The sequence below is a fragment of the Patagioenas fasciata genome, chromosome 7 (genome assembly GCF_037038585.1).
Source record: "Patagioenas fasciata isolate bPatFas1 chromosome 7, bPatFas1.hap1, whole genome shotgun sequence".
Taxonomy (NCBI): domain Eukaryota; kingdom Metazoa; phylum Chordata; class Aves; order Columbiformes; family Columbidae; genus Patagioenas; species Patagioenas fasciata.
In genome coordinates, this window is record NC_092526.1 from 2,178,009 (window position 1) to 2,199,184 (window position 21,176).

At 46.7% G+C, this 21,176-nt stretch overlaps 1 protein-coding gene across 8 annotated transcripts in view; it reads left to right on the forward strand.

The window, feature by feature from the left end:
- CACNB4 (calcium voltage-gated channel auxiliary subunit beta 4) overlaps positions 1-21,176 on the forward strand; it is a 91,070-nt gene that overhangs the window by 61,858 nt on the left and 8,036 nt on the right. Inside the window, exons 3-15 of one of the 8 annotated variants that reach the window (XR_011739914.1) lie at positions 1,373-1,492; positions 1,826-1,948; positions 4,800-4,930; positions 6,194-6,270; positions 6,626-6,645; positions 6,763-6,843; positions 8,654-8,712; positions 10,985-11,094; positions 11,774-11,925; positions 12,936-13,031; positions 18,706-18,891; positions 19,493-19,558; positions 20,203-20,218. Coding sequence is in view for 5 of the 8 variants with exons in the window: in XM_071810663.1 (XP_071666764.1) it covers positions 1,373-1,492; positions 1,826-1,948; positions 4,800-4,930; positions 6,194-6,270; positions 6,626-6,645; positions 6,763-6,843; positions 8,654-8,712; positions 10,985-11,094; positions 11,774-11,925; positions 12,936-13,031; positions 18,706-18,933; positions 20,203-20,253 (1,248 nt within the window). In the remaining 3 variants the exon portion in view is untranslated. Of the gene's footprint in view, positions 1-1,372; positions 1,493-1,825; positions 1,949-4,799; positions 4,931-6,193; positions 6,271-6,625; positions 6,646-6,762; positions 6,844-8,653; positions 8,713-10,984; positions 11,095-11,773; positions 11,926-12,935; positions 13,032-18,705; positions 18,934-19,492; positions 20,081-20,202; positions 20,256-21,176 lie in introns of those variants that run through there. The other 7 variants (XR_011739912.1, XR_011739913.1, XM_071810663.1 and 4 more) reach the window with 7 other exon arrangements.

Genomic DNA, 21,176 nt, shown 5'->3' on the forward strand with positions numbered 1-21,176 from the left:
TCTTTATGGTAGTAGTTTTGTGTAGTTATTTTTCCGAAGACACGCAAAATCCGTAGGTTAAGAAGTTAGACTGCAATGCGAACCGTATGCAGCTCTTTACACCGAACGGCATAAACTGCGCTTTACAGCAGGCAGAACCAGCCCAGCCGAGCGCTGGGGAGCAGAACGTGGGCCGTGTGTGACTGCAGAGCATCGCGTGGGGACAAACACACGCCAGGCTAACGACCCAAACACTGATTAATCAAATGCTGTATCACCAGGACTCTGCAAGGCTGGGGTCTGGTTTAAGCAGAGGCCATTGTTCACCAGGCAGACGTTAATTTATCAGTGAAATTCTATTTGCTTGGCAAGTGGCTCAATCAGGGACATGGATTTGGTGTTCAGCATTTACCTCGAGTGGCAAGTTAGACCTAATCTTTAGGATTTTGAGATCTCTGTGGGAGTTTCCTGCTACAGTGAGAATGCGCTTTGTCTTTTGTGTGAATGCCGGGGCGTACAGCCCTCCAGCAGTGCTGGTCTCGCCGGGCTTCTGGGTCATTGGGATAAAGTAGAACAGACCATTTGGGTCGGAAGGGACCCACGTGCTGAGTGCTTGAGGTTTTGGAGAGAGGGCAGCGGTATTTCAGGTAATCATGAGTAACGGTTCCCGTCACCTTGCTGTGAGATGAAACCCCTCTCTGCTCCGTGCGGATCTGAAGATGAGCTGTGCAGGATGGGCACTCGGGCTGCTTTATAAAGAGAAGAGAGGAGCCACCACGTACTTCGGATGTTGCCTGACAGCCTGAATAATGTCCCAGAAAAATAAACACCTCTAACTATGGCCGTACCTTAGAGGCTGTTGCGTCCTTCTGTACGCGCTGCTTTCATTTCATATCACTGTACAGCTTTTGCGTTGCCCTCTTGAGTAGCTTCTAATAATGTGAGTTTTGGCACCTTTTTCCCCTCTGGAAGCACAGAACAAAGCGTCATGTGAGTGGCAGCCACGGGGGGGAGCATTTACACACCCTATTTACAGGGAGGCGGGTTCTAGCTGAGCTTTATAATACCTTAATTATATTTGATGTGACCGAGCCCTTGGCAGTCGTGAGTCTACGGTTGTCAGACAGGATTTAGATATTATGACGATTTCTAGACAGTGGCACAACCGAGCTGCATTTCACTGTGTCACTGAGAAAGTAAAGAGGTTGTTGGAAAGTGGAGAGTTTTTTTCCTGGGATTTTTTGTTTTTATTTCTCTGCTAGATTCCGCGATACATAAAACCCACTCAGAGAAATTAAGAAAGCAATATTTTTGAAGTATTTTACGAATCCGACTGGGGAAGGGGTTTCCGTTCCTTACATACGTTTCCTTAGTGACGTGAACTGAATTGCAGGGCTCAGCAGATTCGTACACAAGCAGACCCTCGGACTCTGATGTGTCTCTGGAAGAAGACAGGGAAGCGATCCGGCAGGAACGGGAGCAGCAAGCGGCCATCCAGCTCGAGAGGGCCAAGGTCTGTTCCCTGCAGCTTTAGGAGCAACCAGGCTTTGGGGCACTTTTCTTTTGCCTGGTGATGAAATCCACACTGTTGGTTGATGATGATGCTGTTTTCTGAAAGAGTTTGATAGGAAGTTACCTGCAGACAAGGTGTTTGGGGGGATATAGTGTAAATATTCTCATATAAACGGGGATGTTCTCTAGCCAGCTGAACTCTGCTGGCCCGGGTGGAGTTGTCAGCTCTGGGTTTTGGCAAACGTCCTCTGTAAGGTTTTCATTAGTTTGATAGAACAGATCAGTTATTGATTCAAAAAGTTGCCACTGTTTGTGCTGCTGTTTCTGTTTGCAGTCCAAACCGGTGGCGTTTGCCGTGAAGACCAACGTGAGTTACTGCGGAGCTCTGGATGAAGATGTCCCCGTCCCAAGCACTGCCATCTCCTTCGATGCCAAGGACTTCCTGCACATTAAAGAGGTAAAACCGGGATGTTATAAAAGGGAATGTGAAAGAGAATCTTTTTACATGCCAAGGACTATGATTTGAACAGTTGGGGCTGAGCTGCACCTGATTAAAAAGAGATCCAAGAGCCGAGCAGGGTCAGGAGAGCCCAGCACATCCATCTGATCAGTGTCAGCGTGATGGTTCGTCAGGCTTTTTAGAGTTCCAGCACCCTGGGGTGGTTATCTTGCACCTTTTTATCGCTCGATGTTACCGACTTGTGGTCGGATTTTCACGTCACGGGAAGGAAATGACATCCTGCTGTATTTTAAATCCCTTTGGTGTGGCAGATTCAGATTCTTCTGTCAGATGAATATTGTGATGGATCAGAGATGATATAATAGAAAGGGATTCTATTGATCAGAAGGTGGAGTAGCAGCAAGTTGCACCAGGTCTTCATAAAGCACAAGAGAGACTTAATAAGGGAGGAAGTAAGACTTAGAATAATACAATAGGAAAAGAAAATATTGAAGAGGCCAGATACAAAAATAAGGAAAAAGGAATAGGAATAAAAGGGCCCTGAGTATGACTTGGTAGAGGAAAAATACATTTTCTTGCATGCTGAGCATATTTTCTGCAATTCTTCATGTGCAGTGAGCCCTCTGAGCGTGCATAAGTGCCTGTTCTGCAGATTTTGAGGCAGGCTTGCAGCTTACAAAAACATTGTTTCTGCATTCCGGGTTTGTTTTAGGGGGTGCAGTGCTCGTCTCTTTCTTTGAACGTGTGTCTGTCGTCGCTCCAGAGCACCGGGCTCCCTTAGGCTGGGACAAGCATGGTTCCAGCTCTATAATAACACTAAGCTGGGTAGGAAGTGAGGCCAGGCTGCTCCAGGATGAAACACCAGCAGGAACCGATGAGTTGCTATATTGAGGCTGCACCCTGCGCCTCTCAGCTCTCTCCTCCAAGACCATATATTATGTGCTGACTTAAACAGGGGAGCGGCAGCAATTACTGACAGCACAGCAGAGATCATCATGGGCATGGCAACCACTGGGGATGAGCTGGCATCCTCCCACACGCCTAATGCAAAGAATAGCATATGGGAGGTGGTGACCTAATGCAAACAGCCCCGCGTTCCTTGCTGCTTCGTTATCGTTTGCGCTGCTCTGATATTCTCAGCCTAACGCTGATTCCCGTCTCGTGTCTGGAGGGATCGCTCACGAGTCCATGGCCCATAATGGTCCCTGTGTTCAAACCTTACATTTAGAACCAGAACAGAATGGGTAATTCTTGTGGGACTGAGGTTCTATAGCGCTTTAAATCACTGAATCACACAATGTCAGGGGTTGAAGGGACCTGGAAAGCTCATCCAGTGCAATCACCCCATGGAGCAGGAACACCCAGCTGAGGTTCCACAGGAATAAATCCATTGATTTCGCTGATTTGCCAGAGAATGCTGGATCCTGCAGTATTTGTCTATTTTAAAGAACGTAGATAGTTACATTGACTTAAGCAGGAGCAACGCCTTTAAAATTAAGCTTTGCTTAGGGACATTGTTTGAATCAGGGCTGTAACAGCGTGAAGAACGGATATTTTGGAAGTTGAAATGATAAAATACTGGCACCTCTTTGGTCAATAACAGCTCTATAGAGAGGGCAGGTTTCAAGATGAGGATATAAGGATCGTGTTTCCCTTAGCTGTGTATGTTAATATTTGTATGTATGTATGGATGAATAGATGGGCTAATTGATTTCTTTTCTACCATGATATGCGCTATATCATTGCTTTTTGTCTCTCCATCATTGAAGTTAGGCTGAACTTTCAATAATGCAGAAAAATGTATGTTACTAGAAGTCAATGATAAAATGGAATATAACATGTTCAGGTATATATTAAAGTTTCTTCCTAAAAGTGAATGTTTTTTCAGCTGACATCAATTCAGAAGTGTGCATCTCCAAATAGTTCAGCTCCTTCTAGGCAGCGACACCATCAAAACCTCATTTATAGGAAGGTGTCACAACTTTGACGTTAGCCAGAAGTGGTTTTGGTTCATTGCCGGAGCTGCTGGGTGTTCTGTGTTGTCTTGGACAAGCTGGTCTATATTTATCTTTGTTTCTAGAAAGGTGTTTGTAGGGTTTTTGCACCTTGCAAGGTGGAGTCTGGTTGCACGGTCTGGAGTTATGACCATGAGCCAGCACTGGGCCCTTGTGGCCAGGAAGCCAATGGTACCTGGGGTGGGTTAGAAGGGGGTGGTCAGTAGGTCAGAGGGGTTCTCCTGCCCCTCTGCTCTGCCCTGGGGAGACCACACCTGGAATATTGTGTCCAGTTGTGGCCCCTCAGCTCCAGAAGGACAGGGAACTGCTGGAGAGAGTCCAGCGCAGCCACCAAGATGCTGGAGGGAGTGGAGCATCTCCCGTGTGAGGAAAGGCTGAGGGATCTGGGGCTCTGGAGCTGGAGAAGAGGAGACTGGGGGGTGACTCATTCCTGGGGATCAATATGGAAAGGGTGAGTGTCAGGAGGATGGAGCCAGGCTCTTCTGGGTGACAACCAGTGACAGGACAAGGGGCAATGGGTGCAAACTGGAACACAGGAGGTTCCATTTAAATATGAGAAGAAACTTGTTGGGGGTGAGTGTGTCAGAGCCTGGCCCAGGCTGCCCAGGGAGGTTGTGGAGTCTCCTTCTCTGCAGACATTCAAACCCGCCTGGACACCTTCCTGTGGAACCTCAGCTGGGTGTTCCTGCTCCATGGGGGGATTGCACTGGGTGAGCTTTACAGGTCCCTTCCAGTCCCTGACATTCTGGGATTCTGTGACTGTGAGTTCAGGCTTGTGGATAACAAACTAAGGGGGTTTGGGGTGTGATGTGAGTAACGTTTGTGTGTTCCAGAAGTACAATAACGACTGGTGGATAGGGCGGCTGGTGAAGGAGGGCTGCGAGATCGGCTTCATCCCCAGCCCGCTGCGCCTGGAGAACATCCGCATCCAGCAGGAGCAGAAGAGGGGACGTTTCCATGGAGGGTGAGAACCTTGTAGAATCACCCAAAATCGGTCCTGACACCGCACAATATCTTCAAAGGTCGCTCGGTTCTTTTTCATTGCGGTGCGTTTGGAGGAGTGTTTGATTTGGGATTCCAAATGAGAACACATATTTGCCGAGAATAGGCGTGTTGGATATTGACGCTGAGAAACAATAAAAAATGTGTATTGACTTTAGGAAGGATGAGTAATACAGGATGAGTGGTATGGACAGACCTTTCTGAAAGGCTGCGGAGTTTCGAGTCCCCGTGGGTTTCAGTCAACTTGGTGCTCAAAGGCTGCAGGTTTTCTTCTTTTTTCCAACTGTTTTGTTCTGAAGGTTGTGGTTTCTTTTCTTTATTTCTCTCCATTTTGGCCAAACCCAAACTGTTCAAACTTTATAGAGATGAGCTTTGTCATTCAACTTTCTCTATTCTGACTGTTCTGAGTCTCCACGCTGCTGGAGCTGGTGATTGCAAGTCCCTGGAAGAACATAAACTTGGTCACAGGTCTAGGAAGTAAAACTGATTTCTGACAATCTCAGTTCAGTCACTGAAGTCACTCTTCTATTGGCCGAATACACAAATTTCCTTTTTAATTGATATACTACTAGCGTATTATTCGCACTAATTGAAAGCACATTGAAATGTTCACACATCTTTAGTGCTGCAGAGTAAAGAGCCAATTGAGCCTGGACCTAATGGCAGTGACAGCAGCACAACTGCCCCGGAGCCGGCACGCTAATGAACTTCATCAAGGGCAGGAATCATTTCAATATAAACCACCTGGGGAAGGGTTTTTAGAATGGTTGAACAGCCTTAACCGTGCTTTTTCCAAATTGCTTCTATGATTTTTGAAATCGCTTCAAAGGAAACTGGTGTATCTCAACCTACAGAAGGAATAATATTGAATTCGGAGAGAGAGGTGCTAGCAGGGTATTTAGGATATTGTTTCATGTACAGCGTATTAGAAAAATTCTCTGCTTGTGTGGACTCCACCAAATCACTGATTCTTCCAGAGGTTTTCTCTAATCTCACCTCTGGAGAATATTAAGGATAAAATGAAGACTGAAGGACACATGGGAATGTTGTAAAGGGTGTGTAGTGAGATATCCGCACACCAGGGCTTTCTTGGGGTAGGAATGTGGGTGAAAACTCCTTTACCGTGTGATTTCTCATGGGGAAATTTCTCATATCTGCTGCCTAAATCCTCACCCGTTTCCATCTCTGGGTGCCTGGTGTTAATGGGATCTTTCTGGAATTGCAGGAAATCCAGCGGAAATTCTTCTTCAAGCCTTGGAGAAATGGTTTCTGGCACGTTCCGAGCTACACCTACTTCCACGGGTAAGGCGGAATTTTATTGATGGGAACTCTGGCTATTCCTAATAACTCTGTTTTTAAAAGTATATGGAAAATGCAGGTTTCCCCCTTTGCTGGCTTATGAAGGTGTTTTACAGAAAAGTGCTTGCAGAGGAAGAGAAAGACATTATTTCTAGACATGCCGTAGTTCTGGGGGAGTGGGACAAATGTGGCAGCTGCCCCAGAATGGGATGGGCGCCCAGTTTAAGGAGGGGGGACCAGAAGAGGGGTGCGCTCAGAGACATCAAGAGTGCTCCAACAAAGGGAGTTTTCGTTGCGAGTGTTACGGTCGTTATACACAGTGTGTGGTTTTTAACCAAGTTCTCATTTGGTCTTTTAGCGAAACAGAAACAAAAAGTGGTAAGTAGAACTTTTGTTTCCATCTTATTTATTTTATTTAATTCTAATACGTAATTCCCCGGATTTTCCTATGGATCTTCTCCGGTCAATGGTCTGAAGGGTGGTTTTCTTTTCTAGACAGAGCACGTTCCCCCATACGATGTGGTGCCGTCCATGAGACCTGTTGTGTTGGTGGGTCCGTCGCTGAAAGGCTATGAGGTACGTACATTTACTGTGTGTGGTCCAGCACAACTGTTTTGTGATAATTTGAAGTGATCTTGGCTTAAATAATTGTCAGAAACGTGATACAAGATTTAAGAGCATGGTTAGGACCTCGTGTCATTTGGGTGAGGGACGGGGTGGTTATTTTCTACCTCGCAGCAGTGCGTGTTGCTCGTGAGGCCTCAGCAGAAGGGCAGGTGATGTGAGTACAAAACTGCTCGTTGGGCAGTTTTACTGCTTTAAACACAGCGCAAACCCATGATCTTCAGTGCAGTTATTCTTGATTAAATCGAGTGAGAAAGAGAGACTCGTGTCCACTGCAAGAAGAAGTGGGAGCAGTGAAGTTAACCAGCCAGACTTCTGCATGCATGGGGAATTTCAGTCAAACTGGCACATGCTTTGACCTTCATTAGAAAACATTTGGAATAAACTTCGCCATTGTTCTCCTTTTTTTCACTTTTAAAAACTCGACGTCTTCCCGTGGTTGGCGAACAGACTATTGCAGCAGGTTCAGTTTCCTTCTCCAGCGCCTGAACCCACAGATGGGAACTGACGATTATTATTGCAGCGTGTTTTCCTAAAGTTTATATTTTTTAGGATTGTTAGTATATTGAAATATATAACTAAAGCAACCTTTAACCCATCTAAATTATTTGCCTCTGTTCAATGTGGAAGTAGATAAGCAGGACACCCAATTTCCAAGTGGGCATTTAACACACGCTGAACGAGCAGAGGTTCTTACCAGGGCCTTTTGGTGAGCTTAACCATCTGTTAAGGGTTTTGCTGAGTTAAGAACCAAATGAACCTGAACATAAAATAAAAGCTACCCTTCATTTAGCTTAATGTTGTTAGTACTTTATAGGATATTATCAAACATATTGGAATGGTTCTTTTTGGAAGAGCACAACACGGTGCAATTACTAGCATAATGCAGCGTTCTTGCGTTGTTTTTTGTAAGAACGATTGGAAGTGTAGTTTAGCAAAGCAGGTACTTCATGTTCTACTCTCTGCCTTTTAATTTTATGGCGATGTTTCTTGACAGGAGTAGATTTCATCCATGGACTCCCATGGTGCTGCACCGCACTTTAATTTGCCTGGGGACCCTCAGGTTTGGAGGGGAGAGAAGCTGTTTGTTAACACAAACCTCTACAGATATGCCGTGCTGCTTTTGTTTGAGAAAGTAACACTAAACGTGACATCTTGAACATATAAAGGTGTAGAAGTGGTCACGCAGAATATGAAGGTGTAGAAATGTTAGCGCAGAATATTCATTTCAATTCCAAATAGCGGCCTGCGTAACAGACCCATTGACATGGGGAAATTGTTTTGACTTTTTTTAATTTTCCCTGACTAAATTCTGCGTTTTGAAAAACAACCATGAAGAGATAAAGAGCCAGAGGCCATGGGGTTTGGGTGAAGCTCCTCTTCGGACTGGCAGACAAGAGGTGTCAGCCTGAGTTGTCCTGGAGAGGACAAGGAGTTCATTCAGTAAAGTCCATGAGTGGAAGCATCCTTTCATTTCTCTGTGTTAGAACAGTCATCCAACCCCGTAAATCTTGTATCTGAAGTTTTAGGCCAGTTCTAATGGTGTTACACAAAATGAAACCAAAAGAACCCCACCAAAAAACCAAGCCAAAGGCAACTGCTCTGTTCAAGCTGCCCTGTCCTGTGTTGGTGCTGTGAAGTTCTGGTGAGACGTACAGATTGCTGGTGGTATCCTTACCTTCTGCTTACCTCTCTTTCTTACTTCCGACCTCTCTTTCTCCCTGTCCGTCCTCCCCGCTCAATGTCCCTCCCCTCTGCCAAGGTGACAGACATGATGCAGAAAGCTCTCTTTGACTTCCTGAAGCACAGGTTTGATGGGAGGTGAGGAATCCTGTCCTTTTCATGCTTTTTCCCCCATGTGTTACTAACTTTTATTACTATTATTATTATTATTATTGTTATTATTATTATTATTTTAAGGGATGCATGTTCAAAATGGGTTTATTTGCTTTGTATCAGCACTGAAACGCAGGCAGATGTGGGGTGGAACATGGCTCATGGATTACTAGTGCATGGATCTTCATATCCACCATGTCTGCAGTAGGATTTATTGAATTTAATAGAGTAGATAGCTGGCCAGTTCCTTCCATGTCATGGAACAGTTGAGAAAACATGACTAATTACACATAAAAGTAGAGTTTAATTCACAATCCTTTGGGAATATGAAGATTTCTTAAGCTTTGGATGCAGAAGTGTGTCCTGCAGGTGTGCGGACAGCAAACATATGCACTCTTAATTTCATTTGGAAGTTGTTCTGTTTGGGCCGGTTCATTCCAGCACCTCCAGGGAACTTGAGGCTCCTTTACAGCAGGATGTTCTTGAAATAAAACTGATTACACCCCAGGCTGAAATGGGGATCAGAAACAACATTTCAACAGGGTGCAGTAACGGGGCTTCGGACCAACACCTGAGAAAAGTCAGCTCTTAAATGTGCCCAGTAGTCAAAACTACTTCAAAATGCGGTTTGAAGAAGGAAATGCTGAGGACTGGAATATGGAAGGAAGTGTGTCGGAACTTCAGAAATAGTGAGGAAGGTTCATCTTGTTCAGCGGGAGCACAGGGGATGTTTCCCGATGAGCTGCGAGAGGGACCATTTGGATTTCTCTGCGAGGAGCGCAGGCTCGGTCCATAGCATCTCTTACAGGCACCTTCTACTGTGCTGGCTGCTGTGTCACAGGTCGGAAAATACCCCAAACCTTGGGTTAGGAGAGTGGAAATAATGGTGGCTGTTGTTGGGGAGAGCTGGAGCAGGACTGGTGGTCTGGGTCCCTTTTGGGGCGCAGTGAGGAGATGCAGTGCTGCACGAACCCTCAGCAGCCTATACAAAACATTTAACAACGTAATTGCTATGAATATATCCTTTAGGAGGTACGTTTTTGTACCCTATATGAAAATTGGAGGTGCCTAAATACAGAAAAGAAAGCGTAAAGCGCACTGGGCCTCTCTCCGGCCCTCTCCCCACCGAGCAAGCTGAGACGATTGACTTTAGCTCTGGCTCTTTTTTCAGAAAAATGAATTAAATTGCTTTTCAGCTGCTTCTTGGTCCTCCTGCCAACTATGGCTTCGCAGCCTTTCTCCTCCCGCCTTTTCTTTTTCGTTTGTTTCCACCTCTTCTGCAAGGCCCACGTTACCAGAAAGGAAAAGGGTGTCCAAGGAGCAGCTTTTCAGAAGTCTTCAGTAAGACCTGAACTCCTCTCCGAAAACACACTTGGCGTCTCTCAGCTCCTTCTGTAGCTGCGACATCCTCTGCTGCTCAGGGAGCCGCAGGTCTCCACTACCTTTTCTGGCAATGAATTTATTGATGTATTATGTAGGAAAATACTGGTGCTTCTTTTACCCTTCCATCTGATAGTTTCACTTAGAGCTGCATCAATCTTGGGTCGTATGGAGTAGCTCCCAGTGATTTCCAGTTCGCTTTCTTTTCATCATTCCTGGCTCTTGGGTTCATCGCGCTCCTCCAAAATGGGTTTTACGTGGAGTGATTGTGCGGTCTTTGTTTTAGAACATTTGTCAAGTGAAAAGCCCAACCTTCCTGAAAGTACAGAGGAGTACAGGTGCCTGTGCCCAAAATTACCTTCCCCAAATCGACCTGCGAAACACAGTGCCTGGAACAGGAGTGTGTGTCGCAGGACGGGTGTCCCGGCACAGGCAGGTCTGTCGGTGACCAACAGGCGCTCAGCTGTGGGTGACAGGTGTCCAGACTTCTCAGCAACGTCACCTTTCATCCATGACCTGGGAGGAGAGGGGCTGTTGCTGTTCCGTGCACTGTAAGACTCGCGTAACTTGCAGTATTTATGGTATTGTGTGAATTTGTGTATGGGTTGAGTTGTGAAGGAGACAAGTTACCTGATGCATTGAGGAGAGCAGCAGAAACTATGTGCCAGAGTCTACAATAGTGCAGGGAATAGAAACCAATGTACAGCTATGCAGCATTTCTTTTAATTGTCCTTTAATGAGGCCGTAACTCAGCCATAAAACAGGTCTGCGTGGTATTTTATTGTGCTTGCCCTTTGGAATGGAATGTGGCTGCGAAACATGCGCAGGGCACTGAAAACGTGACTGTTGTGGTTTTGTGCTGTGTTCTCGCTCCCAGGATATCGATAACCAGAGTGACAGCTGACATTTCTCTTGCTAAGAGGTCCGTCCTAAATAATCCAAGCAAGAGGGCAATAATCGAGCGGTCAAACACAAGGTCCAGTTTAGGTAAGACGTTGACACGGGTGTAATTCTGAGCATGGTTACATGCTGGAGGAAAGGGACAGGATTTCAGCCAAGATGTCATAAATCCGCCAATTTTAAATGTGTCTACAGCAGTCAGAACAATGAATATCAGAAATATAATTTATATGGAAATAAATGTCTCCTTTTTCTTCAGACAAAAGTGCTTTGGTGCGAACATCGCCATTAGCATCGTTTTAAATGTTACCCTGTCGATTATTTAACATAGACAATTTTTGTGATTATAGAAATAGGAAGTCACAGTTCTGCTTTTCACACAGGCTCTTGTTTGAGTTCAACCACAATTACAATCCGAGAGCAAGAATAGTCTTAAGAAATATCAATACATCACTTGAAGTCAAAAATTAAGAATCTTACGACCCCTAAGTTGTTTAGCAGGTGTGGAAAATAAGTTTAGTTGATGTTAATAGAGACGTGTTTAATTGTCCCTGATGTTTATATCCATTGGTGTTATAAATAAATGTAGTATGTTCTTAGGAAACGGAATTGTCTCTAAAAGATAATTACTTGAGTAATAGGTTATTTTATGGAAAATACATTAGTTCACCTATGGAGTTCATATATTGAATGTGTACAGCCCGTGGCTGATGCTGTTTTAGTGTAAGCAGCACTGGGGTCTCAGCTGCTCCGCTTTCCTCCCCAGCCGAGGTGCAGAGCGAAATCGAGAGGATCTTCGAGCTGGCGCGGTCCTTGCAGCTGGTGGTGCTGGACGCGGACACCATCAACCACCCCGCCCAGCTCATCAAGACCTCCCTGGCGCCAATCATCGTCCACGTTAAAGTGTCTTCTCCCAAGGTGACGTGTCCCGCACTTAAATCCCTGCTGGGAGCGAGCAGCGTCGTGTCCGCACACCAAGAAATTAAGGGGTGAAGAGCAAGACAGTGACATTTGTAGATGAAGGGTTGCAGGTTGCCAGGTGTCACTCAGGGGTCTGAAATGGGACCGGTACAGTTCAACCCTTTGCTAACGCAGGAGGTTGGGGACAACACCTCATCCTAGGGCAGGTTGACGTGCTCTCATTTCCAGGAACCTTGGCAGACTGGAAAGAACAGCTCTCAGGAGCCTCTTGTAAGCTCAGCAAAGGCAAATACAACTCCACACGAGCAAAGATGGGCCGGTCCTGGCTTGGGGTGGTGGGGTCTCCTTGGGAATGCTCAAAACTGAGCGGGACGGGGACGCGAGCGATCCGATCCAGCTCGCTTGGAGTGAGGGGCCGGCACAGAGGCCTCCAGAGGTCCTTCCGACTTATTTACCAGACCATAGAACAAGGGAGTATTTTTTGCTTTGAGACTTTACGGAGAAACAATTTCAGTTTCCTGACTTTTCAGCCCATTAAATTCTAGTGATGAACACAGTGGAAAGTAAAAACAAAACAGAAGTATGAACTGCGTGTGTAAAATACCTTCTGTACCCAAAATGGACCTCAGAATAGATTAAGTTAGAGCGTTATCGCCACGTTACTGCTACTGTGGTACTGCAGCCGATCCAGTATCGTTCTGTGTATGTGGAATTTTCATGGTCCTCTAGAAGATTATGCTTGTCAAAAAAAAGTAGAATAAAGCAAAATCACCATTTGCCCTGCATTTGAAATATTTGCAAGGGATCATACGTGATGCAGAGGGAAACATATCCAGCTTTCGGGGCGTTATCAGGAAGGTTTGTGCTTATATTCAAGGATGTTATATGGATTTTGTTACACATATTAGAGAGCTCCTGAACTTGGTCGTCTCCCAGTGGGATGTCAGGCTGAGCTTTGTGGGGATCCGCGATTCTTAAACTCACGCTTGCCTCTTTTCCTGTCTCAGGTGTTGCAGCGACTGATTAAATCGAGAGGAAAGTCCCAAAGTAAACACCTGAACGTTCAGTTGGTGGCAGCCGATAAACTCGCGCAGTGCCCACCGGTAAGTACAGGAGCAAGGGAAGAACCGGTGGTGTGGGGGGTTTTAAAGCTTTCTGCTGTGTTGGTCTTTGCTTAGAGCTGAGTGCATGCGTTGTCATTTTATGGTGATTCAGACAGCCCTGCAGTTGCAACCCTCGGCCAGTTTTTATTGCTAAGAAACAAGTTGTCTGATACTTTCATCCTGATTATCTCCTGGCCTGGGTTTATTATGGTCTGGATCCGGGTGACAGGTCAGAAATGATGTGTAGGGTAAAACCGATGGACCAGCACACACAGTGACATCATTTGTGGAGCAGTGTCAGCGGAAGGTCCCCGACGGCCCCAGTCTCAGGCCCGTGGGTTGGGGGAGGCTGCAGAGGGTTTTCGGTTTTCTTCAGGGCACAGCGAGCCCAGACGTGAGTCATGTGTGTGTGACACCGAGCTGAGTGGTGCAGGTGACACACCTGAGGGACAGGATGGACCCAGGGGGACCCGGGCAGGCTGGAGAGGTGGGACCTGCGAACCTCGTGAGGTTCAACAAGGCCAAGTGCAAGGTCCTGCACGTGAGTCAGGGACGGGCTGAGAGAGCTGGGGTGTTCAGCTGGAGAAGGGAAGCTCCAGGGAGACCTGATTGTGTCCTTTCAGTGCTTAAAAGGGGCCGATAAGAAAGATGGGGACAGACTTTTGAGCAGGGTGTGTTGTGATAGGACAAGGGGTGATGGTTTAAACTAAAGGAGGGAGATTCAGGCTGGACATGAGGAAGGAATTGTTGCCCTGAGGGTGGTGAGAGCCTGGCCCAGGTTGTCTAGAGAGGTGGTGGCTGAACCACCCCTGGAGACATCCCAGGCCAGGCTGGACGGGGCTCTGAGCAACCTGAGCTGGTGAAGATGTCCCTGTCATGGCAGGGGGGGCACTGGGGGAGCTGGGAAGGTCCCTTCAACCCAAACCATCTGTGATTCTATGACCACATCATCCCCAACGCAGCAGCACCCGTGAGCTGTTCCAGGAAGCTCCTCAGAGCACAATCACTGTTTACCAACCATTTTATCAAAGACTCTGATTACTGGTCTGGAATAACCTGCTGCTGAGGGAGCAGAGGTCGCTGATCAGGCAGAGGCAGGTGCTGTGTGGAGCTGAACTTGGCTCTGGATTTGCTTTTCCAGTGCCGTAGCCGTGTGTAACGTGGGGCTGGCGGTGCAGGGGTGGCCGTTCGTACCGGGGAGGCTCAGACAGCCCCATTTCTGGCTGGCCATATTGCCCATCTTTCTCCTTGCCAAAGGGCTGTGGGGAGAAATCAGGTTAATTCAGAGAAATGTAGAACAGACACTGGGAAGGTTTCCATGATGGCGCTTTCTGACTTAACACACGCAAACAGCTGACAAAAGAAACGTCTTGGAATGCCCGGCCTTGGTGGTCAGATGTTGCTTCTGGACGACTTTACCTTGTGCCATGTAGACCTTAAAGAGATTGCCTCCATTTCAGATGGGGTTTTTCTTGATTCAAATGAAAGTAACTAAGTTGAAGCGGCTTCTGGAGTGATGATCCACAAGGATTTATTTCCTTGAAACTTACCTTGGTTTTGTGTGCTCCTCGAGATTCCCAACTTCACAGCCTCCTCCTCTCTTATTGCCACTGACCACAAAAAGATAATTCAGGCATTTCTCCTAAAGCACAGCAGGACATGTTGCTTCCTGACCTTCCCCTTGGTAGGAACTGAGGTTAAGCTGCTGGCGATGGTCACCGTAGATCCCTTTGCTCGCTGTCTCAGCCTCATTTTCCGCTTGGAGCAGCTCTGCAAGGCGTTCAAGCCGTCTCGAGTTCACCTGAAGAGCTCAGCTGTATTATGTTTCTCACATGTAATTTTCTACTGAATTGTTATCTCTTAAAATGGTCCCATTGACTAAAACAAGATTATATACTGTTCTGTAGCACAAACTGATTTCTAGAAGAGCGTGTGCCTTCCCAACAAAGGGTGCGAGCCAAGTGAAACGGAGCTGCATCTGCGCCTGTTTGAATACGGTTTGTGGTGTTTACAGCGAGCTGTTGCTGAGCTGACACAGAACAATCCGCTGCACCTTCCTCACATTTCAAAAGATGTGTTTGTTTTCCCACCTGCACGGAGAGGCTTGTTTGCTCTTTTATACCGCGATTTCCTCTTATTCCGCTTAAGTTTGCTCGTGTCAGCTGTAATGGGGCAAGTAGCTGCGTTCATTGAAATAAAAACGTGATTTAGCGTCTTCTTTGCATTGCAGAAGTTATGTTGTCCAGCCCTAGGATGGAGTAAACTGCCCTAACACCCAGTCCTGCAGGCTGGTTTTATTGCTTAGGACAACAAAGTGAGAGCCCATTGGGATAAGAGAAATGCTTCCAGATTTCAGACATGCACGTGCTCTGGGTCTGCATCCCCTCCAACTCACACTGCAGCCCCCGGACCAGTTTTGCACTGTTTATTTTCCTTAATTAACCAGCAGCTTTTAAAACCAGGGTTCAAATTATCTGGTCATGTCTTCGGGCAATGGAATCCCCATGAAATCGGAACAAACACCTCCATCATTTTAATATTAAACGTGGTCGGTGTTGAAGACAACGGGTCTGTCTTTGTGTTCGCTTCCGGTAGTAAGTGTGCGGTTTTGCTTGTGATTGCTTAAATTAGGTTAAGTTTAAATTAAAGAGCCAACTGATTTAATTAAGTAGAAGTATACTGCTAAGACCAAAGACACCGCTGCCTGCCTTCTGCACGGTGACCGCTTCTTCTGTTCTGCAGCTCCAGTTCCTCAACAGTATTTGTTTAAAGTGTAGATACCTAAAAACTGTAAAAACCTCACTGTTATCACTCACTGAGAGTCAACCTGGAGTAATCAGACGATGCGGTATGTCTGGACATTGTAAAAATAGCTGTCTTTGGGGGTGGATCTAAGTTCAGGAGCTGCTTTCATTATTAATTCCTTGCTGATCCCGCCAGCACAGACATTGTACGGCTCGAAATGTGAGCTGTGTTCGTTGTGGAGCTTTAAATGCGTTAGTAATATGCAGCTCATGAAGATTTTAACTTTAGCATTCATGCCAATGCTAAGGGAAGGTTTATATCCCTCTGGTCTATTTGACATAACCTGAAAAATGACACTCTGGCAGGACTAAAATGCATTGATATTGTTAAAAATAGCCGGTGCAGCAGCTGTATCTGCAAGTTCAGATCGTCCTCGGGTACATCTCCATCCTGGCCCTTCTGCCTGGGGCATCTTTTCCCCCAGAGCATCTTTTCCAGACCCAGAGAGCACAATGTGATTTGGGATTGGCCTGAGCTGTAAACCAGAAGAAATAGCAGAGGACAGGGGCAACTAATTTTATCCTCTTCTCTCCCTTCCCCTCTCCCTTCCCCTCTCCCTTCCCCTCTCCCTTCCCCTCTCCCTTCCCCTCTCCCTTCCCCTCTCCCTTCCCCTCTCCCTTCCCCTCTCCCTTCCCCTCTCCCTTCCCCTCTCCCTTCCCCTCTCCCTTCCCCTCTCCCTTCCCCTCTCCCTTCCCCTCTCCCTTCCCCTCTCTTCTTCTCTCTCCCTTCTTTTCTCTCCCTTCTTCTCCCCTCCTCTCTCCCCTCCTCTCTCCCCTCCTCTCTCCCCTCCTCTCTCCCCTCCTCTCTCCCCTCCTCTCTCCCCTCCTCTCTCCCCTCCTCTCTCCCCTCCTCTCTCCCCTCCTCTCTCCCCTCCTCTCTCCCCTCCTCTCTCCCCTCCTCTCTCCCCTCCTCTCTCCCCTCCTCTCTCCCCTCCTCTCTCCCCTCCTCTCTCCCCTCCTCTCTCCCCTCCTCTCTCCCCTCCTCTCTCCCCTCCTCTCTCCCTTCCTCTCCTCAAAAGGCCACTGCTCTGATGTATTTTACTGAAGAAACACTAGTATATGGAAGTGCTCATATTATAACTTTTTTACGCAGGTTGTAAGAAAATGTTGCCGCGGATAAAATGCATTGTAAGGAGAGCTGGAAAGAAATTGCTTTGTTCCATGGCCCTTGCAAACAAGGGTCTTCTTGAAAGATTCTTTCCTCCCAAATACATAGAAATAGAAAAATACAGTTCAGCTGTTAAGTTCTCTTACTGCACCGTGCAGCAGGTTTAGTTGTGCCCATACAGCGTTTTGTGAGCGCCCTGAATCATCCGGGTTCCAAAGAAACCTGAGAAGCCGTTCCCCAGTTTAGGAAGGAGGTTGGAAGGTGTTGGAGGGGTGTTTGTTGACCTCTTTGCTGCTAAACCCCCGCACGGCTGAAAATGTGCTGGGAGCCACCATTACCTTCTGGTTTGGATAAAGAGCCAGCGTTGCCGTCAAATCGGTGGCTGCGCAAAGGAGGAGCAGCGCAGGGCAACCAGAAAATGGCAACGCTCATTCCTTATTTCAGAAAACACATCTCTGCAAAGTGTAGTATTGTACTGGCAATATCTTCCAAAGCAAAGTGTATGTAAGCAAATCACGGTCTTTTATTTCCTGACGCTAACATGTTTGAATTACTGACTTCCTCCACAAGTGATGGTGTGAGCGATATGGTGGAATATGTAGCGTATCAATGCGTGTTTAGATAGTAAGGGAGGGTGTAAAGGGTGTAGATGAATTGAGGAGCAAAACAAGCAGCAAAACCCACTGAATTTGACCAAAGGATGTAGTGTTAAGAGTATTATGATGATTATGAGTATGAGTATGATTATGAGGATGATGATGATGATGATTATTATTATTATTATTAAACTCCAGATGTGCTGGCAGAGGAGGAGGCATTTCTCTGCCCTGCTGAGAACAGAAAACAAATTGAAAAATCAATAAAACGCTTTTAGTATTAAAGTAAGTTCTGGACTAGACTTGGGGCAGACAGTACATACATGACCAAGGTGTATGATAGATTCATCATGCAGTTTCATATCTTATTCTGGAGACATCAGCTCTCAGTGTGTTGGACGGATCTATAAACAGGCGCGGAGGAACGAGCCGCCTGTGGTTTGTATCGGTTGCTTTTCACACCTGCAGCACCTGCCCTTAGTTTTCGTTTCCTGTGCTATTTTCACAATGGTGTTTTTTTCCTCTAAGGCGCGAGTTAAGCTGCGGTGCAAAATGTCACCGCTGAAAATACGTTTCTGTTTCTCTTGAGGGACTTATGATGGTTTGTTATGGTGGTTTATTAGGACGGTTCGTTATCAGCAGGGTGAGGAGGGCTGGGTGAGTACTGGGGCTTGCACCCACACTCCGGTGCTGACCCCAGCCAAGCGATCAGTAGGAAAAAGGTTGTACCAGCGTGTTCTCATGGGTTTGAGAACAGAGGTGCTGCTTTTGATCACTTATAGAATCATTTCAGTTGGAAGAGACCCTCAAGATCACTGAGTCCAACCATAACCAAACTCTAGCACTGCCCCATGTCCTGAGAGCCTCATGTCCGTCTGTCCAGCCCTCCAGGGATGGTGACTCCAGCACTGCCCTGGGCAGCCTGTTCCAATGCCCCACAGCCCTTTGGGGAAGAAATTGTTCCCAAATCCAACCTCAACCTCCCCTGGTGCAACTTGAGGCCGTTTCCTCTCATCCTACCAACCCACTCGTAACATTTTCATTGGCAGTCCCCATGCTCTGATTCTTACTGATTGAATTTTCAGGGATTAACATCATGAAAATTAACATCTCTTCCTTTTCACCTATAACGTCGTAACGGCCCCAAACTCTGTTGTCGTGCTCAGGAGATGTTTGATGTCATTCTGGATGAGAACCAGCTGGAGGACGCGTGCGAGCACCTGGCGGAGTACCTGGAGGCGTACTGGCGGGCCACGCACACCACCAGCAGCACCCCCATGACCCCCCTCCTGGGCCGCAACCTGGGCTCCACGGCGCTCTCGCCGTACCCCGCTGCCATCTCGGGCTTGCAGGTACGAAAACACGGTTCAGCCCCCGACGCCGGCGCAGATCAGGTGGGCTTTGTTTAATCTGGGGGGAAATAGCGTCATGTGTTTTATATAGCATAACTTATATTTTCTTTGTGAGTTATTACCCCGTTTGGCCACTGGCAGCGGTCAGACAAGAGCAGAGGCAGCAGTGAAGCAGCAGCTCGGCAGCCGAGCACCGGGACTGCTCTCGCTTTCATCATCATAATAATAATAATAATATAAAATGGCCATTCTGGAGCAAGATTTAAACGCCACTCTATCAAGTGGTATTACAACCATGTTAAAAAATGGCCTTTTTTTAAATCAGGAAAATATTGTTGCAAATGGGACCCTTTCAGATTGCGACGTGTCGCAGCACTTGGGCCAACAGCCGCTGCATTTAGGAATGCAGAGCAGTGTCTGTAATGATCCCTTTAATTTCTGCCCTCATAACTTCACAACGCATTCACTTTTGGGTGGAAAAGCTTCCATTTTTGTCTCTTGTATCCGCAAAACGCCTTCACCTTGCTGAGTTCTCTGAGTGTGAATAAAATACATCCTATTTTTACCCATTGAAAAAAATTCTGACCATTTTTTTCCACAGGGATAGCTCAAAATCGGCTGAACTTTGACACTTCAAACGTGGCATGTAAATAGTCCTTAATGAGAAGTACGTGCTTTACTAAGTTTGAAAAGAGAAAATGTTTTTGATGAATAGTTATGGATGCTTGAGAAGATCAGGATTGCAGCGAGAGTGGCAGAAGCTGTGTGTGCGTGTGCCCTGGCAGGAGTGTGCGCTCTCTAATGTGTGTGGAAATGAGAGCTGAGCAAGTGACGTGTAACGAATACCTGACCTGACAAATTTAACCTCTGTTCTGCTTGTAGAGTATCTGGAAGCAGGTAACGGTTTTGAAGGAAATGATTCGTTGTTCGGTGTTTTCAGTTAACATCGAGCTGTTTTCCCTGTGAGTGGATCGCACTGCACTGGAGGTGCATGATCCCCGATGCTCACATTTCTAACGCTGTGCTTGATTTGATTAGGATCAGTAAGTCACTGTTTCCTGAGTGCTGAATGCACAAGCACTGTTCTAATTACTAATGACATGCACATGTAAAATGTCGTTTCCATTTTCACTTGCCTTACAATTTCAGTTTTCCATCCCTTCATGCCAATAAAGTACCATGTGCAGAACGTTCACCTCTTCAGTTTCATTTTGCAAACTGGGTGTATCCACAGAATTTTTTTCAGGCATTTATTTCTCTCTGATCAATGGACACCAGCAGTGACTGTGCAATGTTGCTCCATTTACTTAGGGAAAACTCACACTGAAGATGAAAATCACCCCTGTGCAGTGGGCTGGCTGAAGGTACGCGTCACTTAATCCCCGCTTCACCCTCACCGTGGAGGCTTAGGCGGGACTTGAGCGGTGCTAGTTCTCTGCAGAGGGGTAACTTTCTCCCTGAGTGAATGCTGCCCACCCAGAGACCGCAGGGTCAGGGACTTCCGAGGGTTTGCGTGCTTATCTTGCAGTAAAGATTTCCATCATCCGAAGTGGATTTGTACCAAGTCAAGCCTTTGGCAGGATTTGCGTCAGTTTTAACTGTAGTTATGTGATGTGGTAATCAGCGCGCTCATGCAAATCCTAGGAATTAAACCAGCTTAGGTACTTACGATGTATTAAGAATTTATACTTCTTATGAACTTCTGACTCCTTCTCCCGATACCATGGGGAACTGAATAGCAAAAGCCCAGAGCCTCGTGTAACAGTCACACCAAGAATGGTGCAGATTTGCTGGGACAATCTGTACGTAATTTACCTATCAGGATGTGGAAGTGTCCCTTTGGTCACTTGGAGTTTGGTTTACTGAGAGTTGAACCTTCCGATTTAACTTAAAGTCTTTGGGCTTCATGAAAGTCATCGGGCTGGAGTTAAACTCTAAGCCCTGGTTAGCGCTAAACCTACGCAGTGTAGTCTAATTTCAGCAAATGGACTTAAATCCTGTACTTCAAGATTTTGGGGATATGTGTTTCTTAGGCTCTGGGTGATTTGCGTTTTAAGTCCATTACTGCAGAAAACACAACGCAGCTCATCGTTTGGCTTGTGCTGCAGGGTCCAAAGTGATGTGGGGCGTAAGAGCAGTGTAGGCACCCCAGGTTGGCCAGGCCTGCGCCTCTCGGGAGGCAAAGAGCGGGATCAGAACGTCTGCACAGTGCGGCAGGGAAGCGGGAAGGTTTCAAGAGGGAGCGGAGAGGTAAATTACGCAGGGAACATAGAGGGTGCGAGCAC